The sequence below is a fragment of the Lissotriton helveticus genome, chromosome 1_1 (genome assembly GCF_964261635.1).
Source record: "Lissotriton helveticus chromosome 1_1, aLisHel1.1, whole genome shotgun sequence".
In the NCBI taxonomy this organism is placed as follows: Eukaryota; Metazoa; Chordata; class Amphibia; order Caudata; family Salamandridae; genus Lissotriton; species Lissotriton helveticus.
In genome coordinates, this window is record NC_136057.1 from 1,707,291,828 (window position 1) to 1,707,308,042 (window position 16,215).

At 51.3% G+C, this 16,215-nt stretch overlaps 1 protein-coding gene across 10 annotated transcripts in view; it reads right to left on the minus strand.

Moving 5' to 3' along the window:
* STAT2 (signal transducer and activator of transcription 2) overlaps nt 1-16,215 on the minus strand; it is a 1,031,780-nt gene that overhangs the window by 412,617 nt on the left and 602,948 nt on the right. For all 10 annotated transcript variants that reach the window (XM_078689090.1, XM_078689088.1, XM_078689089.1 and 7 more), the window contains one exon: nt 711-899. In XM_078689090.1, the coding sequence (XP_078545216.1) occupies nt 711-899 (189 nt within the window). The remainder of the gene's footprint in view (nt 1-710; nt 900-16,215) is intronic.

The following is a 16,215-nucleotide window of genomic DNA, read 5'->3' on the forward strand; positions in this document are numbered from 1 at the left end:
ACCTCAATTCCTCTGCTTCACGTTGTGTGAGGCCTTCCCTCCGTCTCCCCTACCATGCTTGTATCATTCCATTGGTTATTACTTCTTCTACTATCGCATATCTCAATGTTTTTTTCTATTGTCTTAGTGCTCCCTCCTTTAATCTTATTCCCCTTTCTTCCTCTTCCGCTTGATCTTTCTGCATGGCCTTTCTTGCTGCCATCCACATCCTGCTCTTACCATTCCACGCAGGTTCTCTCTTTGTTGCCTTTTGTTCTCACCCAACCCGCAGTCTTTATTATCTTCCTATTTTCACAGCCTTGCTACTTCCTTCCCTCGCTGCCTTACATCTTCACCATTTCACAGGCTTTACCCTGTAGACCGATGATTGTCCCTCCCTCCCATCTGCATGGTATTTCTCATTTCCTTCCTCCACATTTACATTTACATTTGTCCATCATTTTTTCAACACAACTTATCATTTGCAAGAGCCCTCTGTTTCTTTTCCTGTTCAGTTCTGTTTCTCCCTTCACCCAGTGCTGCCTGGTTAATTCTCACTCCTGACTAACCCTTTGGCCCTCATTTCACAGATAGTCCAGAGGATTGTGCGCAGCTTCTGAAGTTACAGAGAACTAGTCACACCACCTCCTACATTGCTGAATCCTCAGGAAGTGTTGGGTCATTAACCACCTTTCAAAGCAAAACAAGTGGTAGAGAGACCAGGAGCTCACCTTCATTGTACTCTGCATAGTATTTGCCAAAGGCCTTTTCTTTGGGGATATCCGGGTACAGATAAAGTAGGGAGGTCTCTGGAATATTTTCTTCAACCAAGGTCTGGAAGCTTCGAACAATCTCTGGCAGCGGGATGGATGACAGGTCGCGCTTGGTGTATGGCACAACGGAGCGCACAGTGGGATCTCCTAAGCAAATTGAAGAAGGTAGAATAGCAGGTTACCAAACAAGAGCATATGAAAAACAAAGAAATGAGGACAGAGGTGAGAAGCCTGCATTAAAATGCAGGACCCCTACAGCTCTTGTGGAAAGACAACAAGATCCAGAAGGCAGCAGCATGTGTTCTAGATAAAAAGGGGCTTGGTCACTACGGCTCGATACTTGTGTGACATGTAAGGTCGTCTGTGCGAACTGGAGTAGAGTAGTGTCTGCACTGTGGTCAATGAATGTCTTACATGGTTTTTTGGCTAAAGATGACCATTGGGGCTGTAGATATATCAGTGTACATCCGCGGTAGGGGTTGTTGGGATCTAGGCATGAAGAACATAGTGCCTGGTCAATACAGTAAATTGATTATGCTTTTGTAAATAAACTGTTGTTGAAGCGTCTAGAGAGCTACTGCCTCTTCCTGAATGGAGATTGACACAAACTCTTGTGTTTGTATCCCTTCTTCACTATATCATATTTATAATCCCTGTCCTTACTGGCACTTGATTCCTGGGTTGAGAAAGAATGGGGCGGTTATGGAGAGCTGCTGAACTACTAAAATCTGTGGAAGGGTCATGTGAAGGGACATGCTCAAGGTGAGAATTAAATGTAGTAACAGTTTTGTAGTCTGAAATGGTGTAGGCTCTCATGATAAGCATACTTCTGCCATCAAGTTGAGGAGTCAGACATTCTTATTATTTTTGTCTTGAAAAAGGTTTTCAGGCTAAGGTGGGCATCAAAAGGGGGAAAGTGCCAGGGTTATATGATGGGATTCCTTTGAAGCTGAGACACAGCTAGCTGCCATCTTCAGATTTGTTTTTGCACCATAATTAGATATGTGCTTGTATGTATGTTTTAATGTTTAATAAGGGTGATTTGATTAATATGTGAATCTATACCATCTTAAGTAAACAACTGTTGTAACAGGCAACTAAGTCTGTGTGCAGCATGAATCTGGAAACGATTCAAGTGGTTTGCATTGAGTAGTGAGCACTTTTTCAGCATGGAGGGAAAGAAATCAAAGCAGTTTAGAAGACTTTACTCACCACTTACTCCACTTGCTTGTCTCTCCTTGTATTTGGGTCGGTAAAATAGCATGATATGTAGTGTGTGTAGTACTCCATGTTGCTGCTTTGGTTATTTCAACGAGAGAGTTATTCACTATAAAGGTGAACGCTGATCTTTGTGCCCTAATGGAGTCTACTTTTGGTCCAAGTATTGATTGTTTATTTTGTAATTAGCAGCCCATCTGTATACATGGTACAACCCATTGTTCAAAGTCTGTCTTGGATCAGGCAGCTTAAAATTGAGAAATGGATAGAAGAGATAGGAAAGTGAGCTACACTTAAAAGAGCAGCTCTGAAAGCTAGTTAAAAGAAGGAAATATTCTAGAATGTAGGGGGAAACTACATACAAATATATCGCAACTAGCAGTGGCTAATAAACATTTCTGAAGACAGCCCACTGTATGTTGTATGCAATGAAATCTCCAAAGTCTTATACCTTTACTTCCTTGGGTGTATGACAGTATTTTTGGTTTTCCTAATCCCTTATGTCTTCTGCATATAGCCCATTATTGCTAACTGCACCTCTAACCTACGAGGGGGCATGACAAAAGTAACATAAGCATAGCAATTAACCTTGGGTGTGTATGTAGCACTACCTCATTCTTCTGAAACTGAACGAGAGTCAGTGCCTGAAGTGTACTTACTGGTCTTAGAGAAGGGGCAGTAACACAAAAAGTTATTTTAACAAACTCTTCCTAAGGTTTGCTTTGTGTAGGCTCAAAAAGGTGATACATGAGCCAACAGAGAAAGATGTTAAAATACAAATTTTGTTCAGACCGTCCTCTTAATGGCAAAGTACATTTAGGGCATTTTGTTAAACTACTAAAAAAGTGATGTACTCTGAATGAGGAATCCGATAGTCCTTCTTTGATGGGTATAAAAGGTACTTAAGAATATCCGGAGCAGTAAACTGCTAAACTAAGGTGCGACTGCCTAGATACCATACCACAGATCATTTCCACTGTATTGTATGGAGTACTTGCATACATTCGGATGGAGAATAAAGGCATCAAACTATGTGACCTCAGGAGCACTCTACTACTATGTCTATTGAGCTTGGATTGACACGTAAAGTGGCCTCTGCCCCCAACTGAGTACCCTAAAATATACTCTGATCTTAATCTGCAGTACTAAAGATACCCCCAGTAGAAGGCAGTACCTTAACTTTCAATCCCATGCTTGTGCTAATACTATCTATGTTAAGCAAGAGCTTTGCATTTCTTGATCATAATCCCTCTTGGAACACAAATTGTCTACATTTCGTATTGCTCCAACCATGTCCCATGTCTCCCTGCCTTTGTAAGTTTCTGGACTGCCATTAAAGTTTACAATCGCAAGCAGCATGACAGTCATGTGAGTTCACTGGAGGTGTTCACTTGTTTAATCACCATCTTTGCTCAGAGTACAACAGCACTCTTCTGTCAGGGGTACAATCAAAGTTCCCCCCCCCCCCCCCCAGAGTGACAATGTCAACCACCAATTCAACCCAGGCAATGCAGTAACTGACATCGGAGTCAACTAAATATAGTTCAGGTCTTTTTACCTGTACCTGACTGGTCCCTACCAAATTTGTTCATTCCCCCAACTGTGGTTATTTGCCTTCCTAATGCCTTGGACATATATGAAGAGTGTTTATTGTATCTTTGCATTGGGGTCTTTTGAACACAATGTGCATGTGCCACATAAGATAGTAGTTTCTTTTGTGCTGGGCTGTCCCTGCCCACCTTAAAAAACTACTTGACCTGGGGAAGGTCTCCAGTCTATTCCCCAAGTCTCCAGTCCAGATTTCCCCAGCCTATGCAAGGCCTTAGCTAATTGCAACCCCAGTGTGCCTTTCTGTGTTTGGGCCATCTCCCATGACAAAAAGGTTCCTGACAGAGGCTAATACATACCGGTCACCTCAAACTGGACCCCATGTGGACAATGGGAAGGGTTCCGGTGAAATCTGATCAACAACAATATTAACATGCTCCTGCAGAATTGGAGGAGCTTTTCAACTTTTGAATGTAGTAAACCCTCTGACTGGCTCCGACATCCCGTCTGGGCCACCAAAGGACTGCTGGTATCGGCCTCATCAGCCAGTACATGCTTTACCTTCGTCGGCAAGACATCAAGAAGGAAAGGAAAGGGAACTGCAGAAACCGGCAGTGAGGAAATACTATCTGCTTGTAAATTCCATTGCACTAGCACCTTACCTTGGTTTTGTTACGAAGCCATTTCATAGGTTTCTCCTGACTAAAATTAGGGTTATTTTTTTACATTTTTATTTGGGTAACTTCAAAACTTGGGAAAAACCAGAATTACCCCTCCTTGTTGTTGTGATAATCTTTCTGTTCTAGATACCATGCATTTCGTTATGTTTTGTGGTTTCTTTTGAGAGCCTAGGAAAAAATATCTGTTGCCTGTTCTAAAGGAGGCTGGCTTCACGCAGGTGAGACCAGCTCTGCTCTATCTTCAATCACTAAACGACATCCGTATTACATTTTGAATGGCAAATTTCTTGGTGGCGGCAGTTAGAACTAAAAAAATGCAAAATAGTAATGGGCCCCCTAAATGAGTTTTATTACTTTTAAACTTTGTATAAAATGAATTAATTCGCCCTTCTCATATATAGCCCGGAACTGTACCCCATTGTATGCACTGATCTGTATGATATTGTAAATACTCTTTATTTGTATATTAATGTTTTTATCTCTTTGTATGATTTTTAACTAAATCGAATAAAGATTCTTGACTGACTGACTGACATCAAGAAGGCCTTCCCATATGTGTGAGGAAGGAAAACAAGGACTAATACGGGAACATCTCTGCCTGGCTGCAATTCTCCCTCTGTGTTGGGCCTATAAATCCTACAGGTTGGCTGGAACCAGAGAAAGAAATTAGACGTTCCTGCCTAGATGAGGAGCTAGACTGCACCTGCCCAGAGGAATGATCACATCTCCAGAAGCTAGCAGAAGTCCAAAAAGACTGGAAAGAACAACATGTGTACAGTCTGAGAATTTGATTTTCTGCTTAAGAGTCAAGAAGCCACCCCAGCCCAGCTGCCCAGGAGAATATCAGTGGGCATCTGGTCTGAGTACCTGTTCCATCGCCTTCAGCACTGAGAAGGCTGAGTACATGGGGTGCACCTTACGTCCTTTACAGCACTTGAGAAACCTTAAGAAAGTTTATCTTCAAGTACAGTCATAAGGGTAGGTTACTTTGACTAGAGAAGGGTGGCCTGACTGCAGAACAGTTTGAACCATCATGCTAGCATTTACCTTAATTTGAGGAAACTTTGGTTTCGTAAAAGCTAAAATTACAGTAAGGAGTTATACAATCTGTATGATATTTAGTTTAGGAGTTGTCTTAACAGGTGAGCCTTGGCTGCTTATGGAAGGTTGAGAGTGGGATCAGTGTCCTCAGATTGAGGGGCAGCAAGCGCTACATTACAGTGGCCTCTTCAGAGAACAACTGTTCCTTTGCAGTATTGGTTCTGACTGTAGAAGTCCGTAAAAGAAGGGGTCTCACTGCTAGGTTTCCTTGATCTGCCAGATAGGATAAGAAGATTGGCTAAGTAGGACAGGGTGTTTTGGGGAACGGCTCACTGCACAAGGCAGCAAATATTGAATGTGATTATGGCTGTGATGGGTAGCCAAGGTGTGTTTTGGAATAGGGGTAATGTGATTAGATCTGACTGTTGAGTGTAAAAGACTTGCAGCCAAGTTTAGAAAGACTGAATGGAGCAAAGCTTTTGCTAAAAATAGAATTTCCAAATCAATTCTTGATCCAACTAAAGAATTAACTGCTGTTTTCAGATGATAATTTGAGATGAGGTACTCTATTTTTTTGAGGGACTGGAGACAGACGTCTGAGGATTTGACCAGGTTGCTAATGTGAGGTGTTCATATGAGGCTAGCAGCCGGAATGAAACCTAAGTATTTAGCCACTATTGTTGCTACTGGTGAGAAACTCTGTACTTTCAAACAGTCCATGAGATTAGAATCAAATTTGCTCTTGAAGGATGATGAGAAATTCTGTTTAAAGAGCATTTGTCGGGGCGTGGTCTAACCGGCGATGTGGTGAGCCGTGTCTCCGGGGAGCTCCCGACCGCCGCCACCCGTATATGCAATTATAGGCGGAGTTGGGGGCCATAACTGCACCCCCGACGTGGACACTGACCTGAGCGACTGTCCCTGGCGATTGGTGCTTCTGCGGCGGAGTCGGGCGGCGAGGAGTCAGTAAAGGCTCTGAAGCGGGAGCCGCCATCTTGTGAAGCCTGAGGCGAGCTCCGTGTGGCGGACTGCCGGACCCCGGGGGCCCTCTAGACCCGGTGGCGTGGTGCGGTCCCTTGCTGACAGCGGGGCCTGCAGGGCCCGGGGCGATTCTGGGTCGAGGCGAGTGCGGAATTGCCTCTGCGGACCCTCGACGTGGAGACCCGGGGGCCTGTGAAGGAGCGGAGAGCAGGCCTGGAAAGCGGAGGCCCTGGAAGGTAGTGGCGGCTTTCCCCTCCCCCGCCTGGGTGTACCCGGAGAGGTGTGGATCGGCGACAGTGGGGGCACTGCTGGGCGATGCCTGTGGCGAACTGGGCCTGGTGAGTCGGTGGCCGCCCGTGGGGACTCCCGGTGCCTTGTGATTGGGCCGCAGGCCATACTGGTGTGGAGGCTGGGCTGCGGCGGCGCTGTGGACGGAGGCCTGTGGACTGCCTCTGTGGTTCTCCTGGTGCCGGCGGAGGCCCCGGATCCCTCGGCGAGACGGACGGCGGACCTGGGGAGCAGAGCGGTGTTGACGGCCTCCCACCCCCCTGGGAGAGATTGGAGTGGAGCGGCCTGGTGGGTGCGGGGTCATTGCCTGGCAGACCCGGGGGCCTTGGTGCTTCGTGGCTGGGCCGCTGGCGCTGCAGACGGAGAGACCGGACTGCGCTCCTCCAGAGGGAGGATTGGAGGGGGCTCCGGAGCTGAGGTACCTTGCTGCATGTAGGCCTCTACCCCCTGCGCCTGGACTTTACAGGTGAGCGGCAGTAGTGGGCGCGCTCCCCCGCCATTTTGCCCCTTGACATTGGGTGGCCTGGAGACTCGGATTCCGGCGTGTCCTGCCCCCTCCTACGCCCCTGAACTGGACTGGGGCCTTTTGCCCTCCCGAGTGGTGCTGCCTGGGGGGGTTGCATTGGCGAGGAGCAGACACAACCAGGCTGCGGCGAGGAAGCAGGAGGGGGACTACGCGGCAGAGCCCTTGGCCGCCATTTTGTGACTGTCCCCGGGAGAGGCCTGAAGGTACTGGCCGGTCCCTCTGACATCCGGGACCGGCCTGGGGGGACAGGAAGACTTGCCTTTTGGGCCCCGCATGCGGTGGATGGCCCTGTCATCGGCAGGGAGCGTGGTGGGGCGAGTGCTTCTGCGCCCACTCCGGAGCGTGTCCTCCTGAAGTGACCCTCAGCACTCGACATCCGGCCTGGCCCTGGGGCCTGGCTCTGTGTGCCTGGCTTGAAAAAATATTGCTCCTCAACGCGACAGGGGGTGTCTCCTGTGCGCGCTGTCAGTCTCTGAGGCCCTGAGAGTGCTGCGAGACAGGCGCGGACTGGGGCCCTGGACGGCACCGGCCCTGGTCGAACTGGCGCCGTTCTGCAGTGGAGGCGTGGAGTCCCCCGAGATGCGATCTGGCGAGGTGAGAGGCTCGGACGCCCACAGGTGAGCGGTGTTGTCCCAGGGGTGTGGCAGAGGACTCTGGAGCAGTCTGTCACCTGTGGCCCCCGGTGAGATAGGCCTTTGGAGGCCTGCTGTCCTACGCAGGGCCCTCTGAGGAACTACGGGGGGGGATCTCTTTCCCGCGTCATCTTCGGCCACTGGCTGTGGAGTGCCCCGGTCCCGGGGGTGACTGAGTTGCGCCCCCGCCCCTCGGGGGAATCATTGCCTGAGGAGCCCTGGGCCTAAGCGGACCGGTCCCTAGACTGCCTTCCTGAAGTGCCCTTTCTGGCCTGGTGCGGCGAGGGAAGGCCGGGTGTGATAAGGCGTTGAGTGGTGGGGCAGCTGACTGCTCACCCCCTGGCACACGATAAACTGCTGTGAAGGGCCCCCCTGGAGGCCCGGACTTTTGTTCGGTGGGTGGCGGGTTCTGCACTGGTGTGAGATCAGAATCTTTAGGGTGAGGTGGGGGCCGGGGTATATCCCTCGTCTAGCCTGCGAAGAGCCGACCTCCTCCCCTAGTCAGCGGGAGAGTTGCCTGCATTGCCGGCTCGGACGGACCTTCAGGGATGACGCGCTCCAACAAAGGCGGCAAGACTGACTCGGCTGCAGCCCCCAAGGACAATACGGTTGTGACCATGTGGGGCAAAGCGGGGGCACCTGCGGCGGATGCAGGCCCTTCCAGGGGTGCCGAAAGCTCCCCGCCGGTCACTCAAGCGTTCATGTCCTCCTTCATGGTGGAGTTGAAAGCGGAGATAGATTCCTTGCGATCCGAGGTCCACAGCTGTGTGAAAGAGCTTCGGAAGGAGGTGACGGACCTTGGAGACCGGGTTGATGGACTGGAATGGAGAATAGATACACGAACGGAAGACCAGGAACAATTGTGGCAGCGCCTGGCGGCCCTTGAGGAGCAGAACATAGAGCTCCAGGTGAAGCAGGAAGACTTGGAGGACAGAAGTCGGCGCAACAAACTCCGCATTCGGGGCATTCCATTGGGAGAAGAAGGGGAAGACGTCATGGGCTATGTGGCGCAACTTCTGCACGAGGTTTGGGGCGACGAGAACGCTTCACCCCCAACGCTGGACCAAGCACATCGGGTGGCCGCCCTGGCGGGGAGGACGGGACTCCTGCCGGATATCCTGACCAGGGTCCACTTTTTCACTGAAAAGAAGGCGATTTGGAAGAATGCCCATGACAACCCGGATCTGAGATACAACAGCCATAAGATTCAAATTTTCCAGGACCTGGCCCCCAACACCCTTAAGCGGCGCCGCGCATTTCGGTCGATAACGGAGAAGTTGCGAAGCCTGGGCATTACTTACCAATGGGGGCACCCCTTTGCACATATCTTTCAATGGGAATCGAAGGGTAGATCGGTGAGATCCTACAAAGAGGCGGCGCAGCTCCTTCGCCTGGCAACGACTCCTCCGTCGAGCCCGTCACAGCCCCGCAGACAGAAGAGGACACCGGCGGGACCAGATTGGACCACGGTACAACGGCATCGCCGCACCCCCCTGCACAAGGGTTCTCCCCCACCCGGGCCAAGCAAGACATTATAGCCCACATAAGGACCCTGGAGGGGGATAAGGCAGAACTTGACGAGGGCCCCTTCACATCTTGATCGATGGTCTGTATCTTTCTCTGCTCCTGATGTGGGGGGGATATGCCCCTGATCATGTCGGGCTCTAAGTGGGGAGGTGCAGTGAGACTCCTTATTTCCACCCCTGACTCCGACCTTTGTGGGCGGCGGGGAGGGCGGGGGCTCCCTAGCGGGATTCCCTTTGAGACCGACACCCCCCTCTGTGTAATTGACCTGCCCCTTAGGGAGTGACATCCCAGAGAGCGTCCGAACCTGTGGGTGTAGGATGCCCTGTAACGGGGTCAGTGTCCTGCGGCCCGGTTGGCCGCGATTGTTTTCTACTGTTGGATGGCCCTTGTGGCTCTTCGTTCCCTTACTATCTCTTTCTACCTCTCTTGGTTTCTTGCCGCTCTTTTTCTCTCTTTTCCTTTCTTCTTATGGGGACCTGGGGAGGGGAGGTAGACTGCGGGTGGGAGGTGGGGATGTATGGCCATGGATTAGGGGGGGTTGCGCTGCAAATGGTGTGATGGATGTGTGGATCATGTTCGCCTCTGTGATATCTTGGTATGGCTATGAATGTGGCTAGCTCTATGAAGGTTATGACCCTCAACGTGAAGGGTCATGACGGGGGAGGTGGAGGGTCCCATGTGAATACATGATAGATACTATGTGCTTGAGAACTGGAATTACAGGTAAGTAACCGATTTCTTCTCCAGCATTGGAACTTTCATATATTCATATGCTTCAGTCAGACAAACAAGTAGGCAGTGTAGTACAATCACAAGAAAGTATAAGAATGCGGGTGCAGGCTCACCTTTACCGAAACAGGTTTTGGATGACTGCCTGTCCCACTGCTGAGCCTGCTTCAGCATTCACATCTAGGCAGTAGTGCTTATTGAATGTGTGCCTGCCCCTCCAGGAAGTTGCAAGGCATATGCTTACAATGGAACACAAACGCAAAGTGGAGCAGTCTTAGACAATCCCCTGGTGGAATGCATCCTCACTCACTCCTGGAGAAGACACTTGGCTTTGTTATATCAAAAGGTGATACAGGCTGACATCGGTTGACCCCCTTCCGGACTGGCCATGAGAGACAAACAGTTAATCTGATGAGATGGGCTTTGTATTGTCCATTTAGAACCTAATGCATCTGCGTATGTCTGAACCGTGCAATGATCTTCCTGCTGTTATTGGATCATGTCATCCACTGATCAACGGCCTTGAGGCAACTGAAGATTTTTGAGTTCCCAGTGTCCTTGGGGCTTTCCAATTTAAGAAGTATCTGCATGTCACCTGCGTAGTTATAGCAGCTGAACTCAAAATCACTGATTATTCCCAGTAATGATTTCATGTAGATGTGGAAAAGCATGTGTGAGATGAAAGAGCCTTGAGGGACTCATGCATTTATTATGCAAGGGTTGGATGAGAAAGGAAGAGCATTGCTGACATTTGTTCTATTAAGTATGTAGGACCTGATCCAAGCAAGACTTGTACCCTCTATGTAGGCTTCCTCAAGTCCTTGGCTTAGTGTGGCTCGATAACTTTGCCAAAAGGGGTGGAGATACATTTGTGAGTGTAAGTTTCTCAAGTACACAGGAAAGAATGTCAAATTAAATTATCAAAAATACTTAATTTACGTAAAAATAATTTAATGTTGAAAATAATGCAACATAAAACATTTATTTAATTATAAACTATAGTAACCTGTTTTGCATTTATACATGAATATAACATTCATTTTTATTAAAATATAATTGACATTTTATTACATTACTTATGTAGAAATTATTTTTTTTATTCCGAAAAAATTTAATTTAGTTAAATATTTTTAGAGTAATTAAAGATGTCATTCAAAATTAAGTTACTAGTGCTGTAGCAGTTTTTTTTATATTTTGTTCGACATTCTTTAGGAGAATAAACGTATTTTATAACTTACGTTGTACCAGCTGTGAGTGGAGGGTGAGGAGGCACATTAGCTGTAATGAACAAAATCTCACTTTGCAACATAACACACATGCGTAGTTGGGCAACGAGCTTCCTTCAGAATAGCCGTTTACTTGACCTCAGTTGCCAAATCTGTAGACAGAGTGACTGCAGATTGGGATGATAAATCTGGCTATTAAGCATAGGTAGCAAATCTGGGTCAACCCTTAGCATTTATAGTGATTCTCTAATTTGGTTCTCCAAGGGCCCAACTAATATTTATATCATGTGTCTTCAATGCTTGGACAATAGCATCACATGGTGGATCTTGATCCTCCTCTTCATCCGTGTGAACACATGACAAAAATTATGAATATGTGGCATCATGTTGAAAAAAAAGTGTACAATTAAATGTTGGCTCTTTATCTGGTTAAGTGGTCTTTGTACATCTGGTGCAAATGTGGTGAAATAGCACCATCAACAGACACTTTGCACTTAAACCAGACTTGCCATGAGATTATAGTCTATAGACACAGAACTGTTTGTAACCAATGGTAGAATTAATAGCCGTTTGTATAGAAAAAGTACATCATGCAACTCGACATTATATGGTAGTAGTGCACACCCTAAAGAACAAGTTACTTACCTTCGGTAACGATATATCTGTAAGAAACAGTAGTTAGTATTAGATTCCTTACCTTAGAATATCCCCAGGCGTCAGTCTGGATCCGGAAACTTTTGCGTAGCAGTACCCCTGCGCGTCGGTAGGCGTCGTCTGCAGGCGTCCCCTGTGGCTCCGCGTCGTCGGCGTCGTGCGCCGTGATGACGTCGCTGGAGTATATAGACGCCGCCTCCGCGCGCTGACGTCAGTTCTTTGCACACAGCTTTTCCGCGCCAGAACACGCAGAGCCATGTGAGAACTAACACTGGTGCCATTTGAAACTAGGGCCCTGAAAGGGATGTCCTTAACCCTAGGTATCAGTTCGCAGAACGGGGAGGATGGGTGGGGCGGTAAGGAATCTAATACTAACTACTGTTTCTTACAGATATATCGTTACCGAAGGTAAGTAACTTGTTCATCTGAAAGAAACAGGTTAGTATTAGATTCCTTACCTTAGAATAGATACCCCAGCAATACCAACCCCGGTGGTGGGTCTGCGAACCAATACAAACCTACACCAGAAAGTCCTGGAGGACCGAACGGCCAAAGAAGCCATCCCTCCGGACTTGACTGTCCAGGCAGTAGTGCCTCGCAAAGGTGTGCAGCGAGGCCCACGTGGCCGCCTGGCAAATGTCCTGCAAAGGGACTCCCCGGCCCAGGGCAGTAGTAGCCGCCGTGGCCCGAGTGGAATGGGCCCTCAGCCCAACAGGAGGCTCCTTCCGAGCCAAAGAGTAGCATGCTTTGATGCACAGGACGACCCACCGAGAGATGGTTCGTTTCTGCACCGCCCTTCCCTTCTTCTCGCCCACGTAGCCAACAAACAGTTGGTCATCCACCCGGAACTGGCGTGTGCGATCCATGTAAAACGAAAGCGCACGTTTTGGGTCCAGACGATGGAGCCGCTCTTCATCCTTTGAAGGATGCGGAGGCGGGAAGAAGGAGGGCAAGGTGATGGACTGCCCAATGTGAAAAGCAGAGACTACCTTGGGCAGGAAAGAAGGTCCAGTCCGAAGGACCACCTAATCAGGATGAACAGACAAGAAAGGAGGTTTAACAGAAAGAGCCTGGAGCTCACTCACTCTCCTGGCAGAGGTGATGGCCACCAGGAAGGCCGTCTTTAAAGTGAGAAGACGGAGAGGACAGGAATGAAGGGGCTCAAAGGGAGCGCACATCAGGAAAGTCAAGACCAGGTTCAAGTCCCACTGAGGCATCACGAACGGAGTTGGAGGATACATGTGCGTGATGCCCTTCAAGAATCTTAACACAATAGGGGACTTGAATAAAGATGGCTGATCAGGTAGCCTCAAGAAGGCGGAAAGGGCAGAAAGATAGCCCTTGATAGTGCCCAGAGCAGAGCCCTGCTGGGCAAGGGAAAGGAGGAAGAGGAGAACCTCAGACAGAGGGGCAGAAAGGGGATCCACAGCCTTTGCACCATGCCACAAATCTGTTCCACCGGCAGGCGTATACCGACTTCGTGGAGGGACGCCTGGCTGCCAGAATTACATCACAGACTTCAGGAGGCAAGTCAAATGGCCTCAACTGCCGCCGCTCAATCTCCAAGCATGGAGGTGGAGACTGGACAGGTTCGGGTGGAGGACCGTCCCCTGCTGCTGCGACAGAAGGTCCTCCTGAAGGGGCAGGCGGATCGAGGGACCGACTGTCATGCTGAGTAGCTCGGGATACCAGTATCTTCGAGCCCAGTCCGGAGCCACAAGGATAACTTGGGCCCGGTCGCGCCTGATCTTCTTCAGCACTCTGGGCAGAAGTGGTATAGGCGGAAAGGCGTACAACAGACCGCAACTCCACTCGCGCCGAAAGGCGTCGCCGAGCGAGTGCCGTCTTGGAAACTCCAACGCGCAGAACTGATGACATTGCGCGTTCTCTTCTGTGGCGAATAGATCTAACCAAGGCTCTCCCCATTGCTGAAAGAGGCCTCTCGCCACGTCCGAGTTCAGACGCCATTCGTGATCCACCGAGCACCGACGGCTGAGTTCGTCCGCCCTGGCGTTCAGAGAACCTGCCAGGTGTTGAACCGTCAGAGTCACGCCCTGACGTTCCAGCCATTGCCAGAGACGCAGAGCCTCCTGGCAAAGGGTCCACGACCCCACACCGCCCTGTTTGTTGCAGTACCACATGGCGGTGGTGTTGTCCGTGAACACCTGCACTACACTCCCGTTGACAAAGGGGAGGAATGCCTTCAGTGCTAGGCGAATCGCCCGCAGCTCCAACAGGTTGATATGGAGCCGGGACTCCGCCGGAGACCAGATGCCTCTGATCTCCGCCTCTCCCAAGTGGCCACCCCAGCCCAGGAGGGACGCGTCCGTCACAACCACGTGCTCCGGTTGGGGAAGGGAGAGGGATCTGCCTCTGACCCAATCGCGGTCCGTAAGCCACCACTGCAACTGTCTCGCAGTGCCCTCCGAGATCAGGACATGGTCGGATAGGTTGCCCTGATGCTGGGCCCACTGAAACTTCAGGTCCCACTGCAGAGCCCGCATCCGCCACCTGGCGTGATGCACCAGTAGGATGCAGGAGGCCATCAGCCCCAGAAGCCGCAGCGTCAACCTGACCGAAACCCGGGATAACGGCTGAAAGATGGGAATCAGAGCCTGAATATCCCGGACCCGCCGTTCCGGGGGATAAACCCGAAACTGCGCCGAGTCGAGAACCGCTCCGATGAAAAGGAGCTTTTGAGAGGGACACAGGTGTGATTTCGGCACATTGATGGAAAACCCCAGCTCGTGCAGGAGGTCTGCCGTCATCTGAAGGTGGCGGACGACTGTCTGGGGCGAGCCCGCCTTCAACAACCAGTCGTCGAGGTAGGGGAAGACTGAAACCCCTAACCGGCGCAGATGAGCTGCGACCACCGCCATCACTTTCGTGAACACCCGTGGGGCGCTGGTAAGGCCGAAGGGGAGCACGATAAACTGAAAGTGCTCGTGGCCTACCGTGAACCGCAGGTAACGCCGGTGGGCCGGCAGGACGGGGATGTGAAAATACGCATCCTGCAAGTCCAACGCTACCATCCAGTCTTGTGGGTCTAGAGCAGCCAAGACCTGAGCCAAAGTCAACATCTTGAACTTCTCCTTCCGGAGGAAGCCGTTGACGTTCCGTAGGTCCAAGATAGGACGCAGGCCTCCTTTGTCCTTCTTGGGCACCAGAAAGTAGTGGGAGTAGCAACCACACCCTACTTCTGGCCCAGGAACGCGCTCGATGGCCCCCTTGGCCAAGAGGGCCGTAACTTCCTCCTGCAGAAGTGTCAAGTGGTCCCCCGACACACGGTGGTTCTGCGGTGGCATGGCTGGAGGAGTGGACTCGAAGGGGAGGGCGTAGCCCCTTCGAACGAGCTGCAGCACCCACCTGTCCGATGTTATCGCGCGCCAGCGGGAGTGGTGATGGCGAACCCTGCCACCCACTGGCGTCACGTGAGCCCGAAAGATCGGACTAGGAAGGCTTAGATGCAGCAGCGGGGGGAGGCGTGGACTGACCTCGCCGCTGGCCTCTACCGCCACCACGGCGGAAACCACGGCCGCCACCGCGCTGGGGAGCGTTCTGCGGCGCGTGGCTGGCAGCACGTGTGGGACCGCCCCTCCCTTTGGAGGCCTGGATCACCAGACTCTCCGGGGAGGGATGGGTGGATAGGAAGGCAGGGTCGTCCGAGCACGGACGGTGACGCCTGGCAACGTTCCGGTCAACCGGTGCACCGGAAGCGGGCCTGGACCAGGTGCCCAAAAGGACATCCGTCAGGGCCTCATTAAACGGCAGCAGAGGCTCCTGGGGGCATGACTGCGGTTTAAACACTTCGGTCAGAATGTTCGGCTTGACCTTCGCGACAGGGAGCTCAAGGCTCAAGGCCTTGGCAGCCCTCATCAGGACCACCGAATAGGCAGCACCTGCCTCAGACGCCACAGGGGTCGGGGAGACAAACCCAGGGTTGGGCGACTCGTCCAGACCGCTGGCATCACCCAGATCACCTACCCAGTCCACATCATACTGGCAGGCACGGGATAAAGGGTCCTCAGACCCCTCCCAACCCTCTCCATACTCGTCCTCATCGCCGTATTCTGGATCGACGATATAGACCTCGGGGTCAATGGGCCCCATCGGCGCCGGATCCGGCGTCGGACGACGCCGGTCCGACTCCGCGTCAGGAGTCAGAGGGGGAATGGGGGTGGCGCCGCGTGGCGTCGGCGCCGGGGACCCGACGCCGGCCGGAACCGACGGCGGAGTCGCTGCACCGCGCGGAGGCGGTACCACGGGGAGGCCCAAAGGAACCGACGCCGGAGAGGCCGGTAGACCAGCCGGCGACGAACCTGAGGGGCCCAGCGGCGCCGAGGCCGGAGCCACCGGCGGCGTCGAGGCAGGAGCACCCGAACCGCTCGGGCCCCCAGACGGGACCGACGGGCC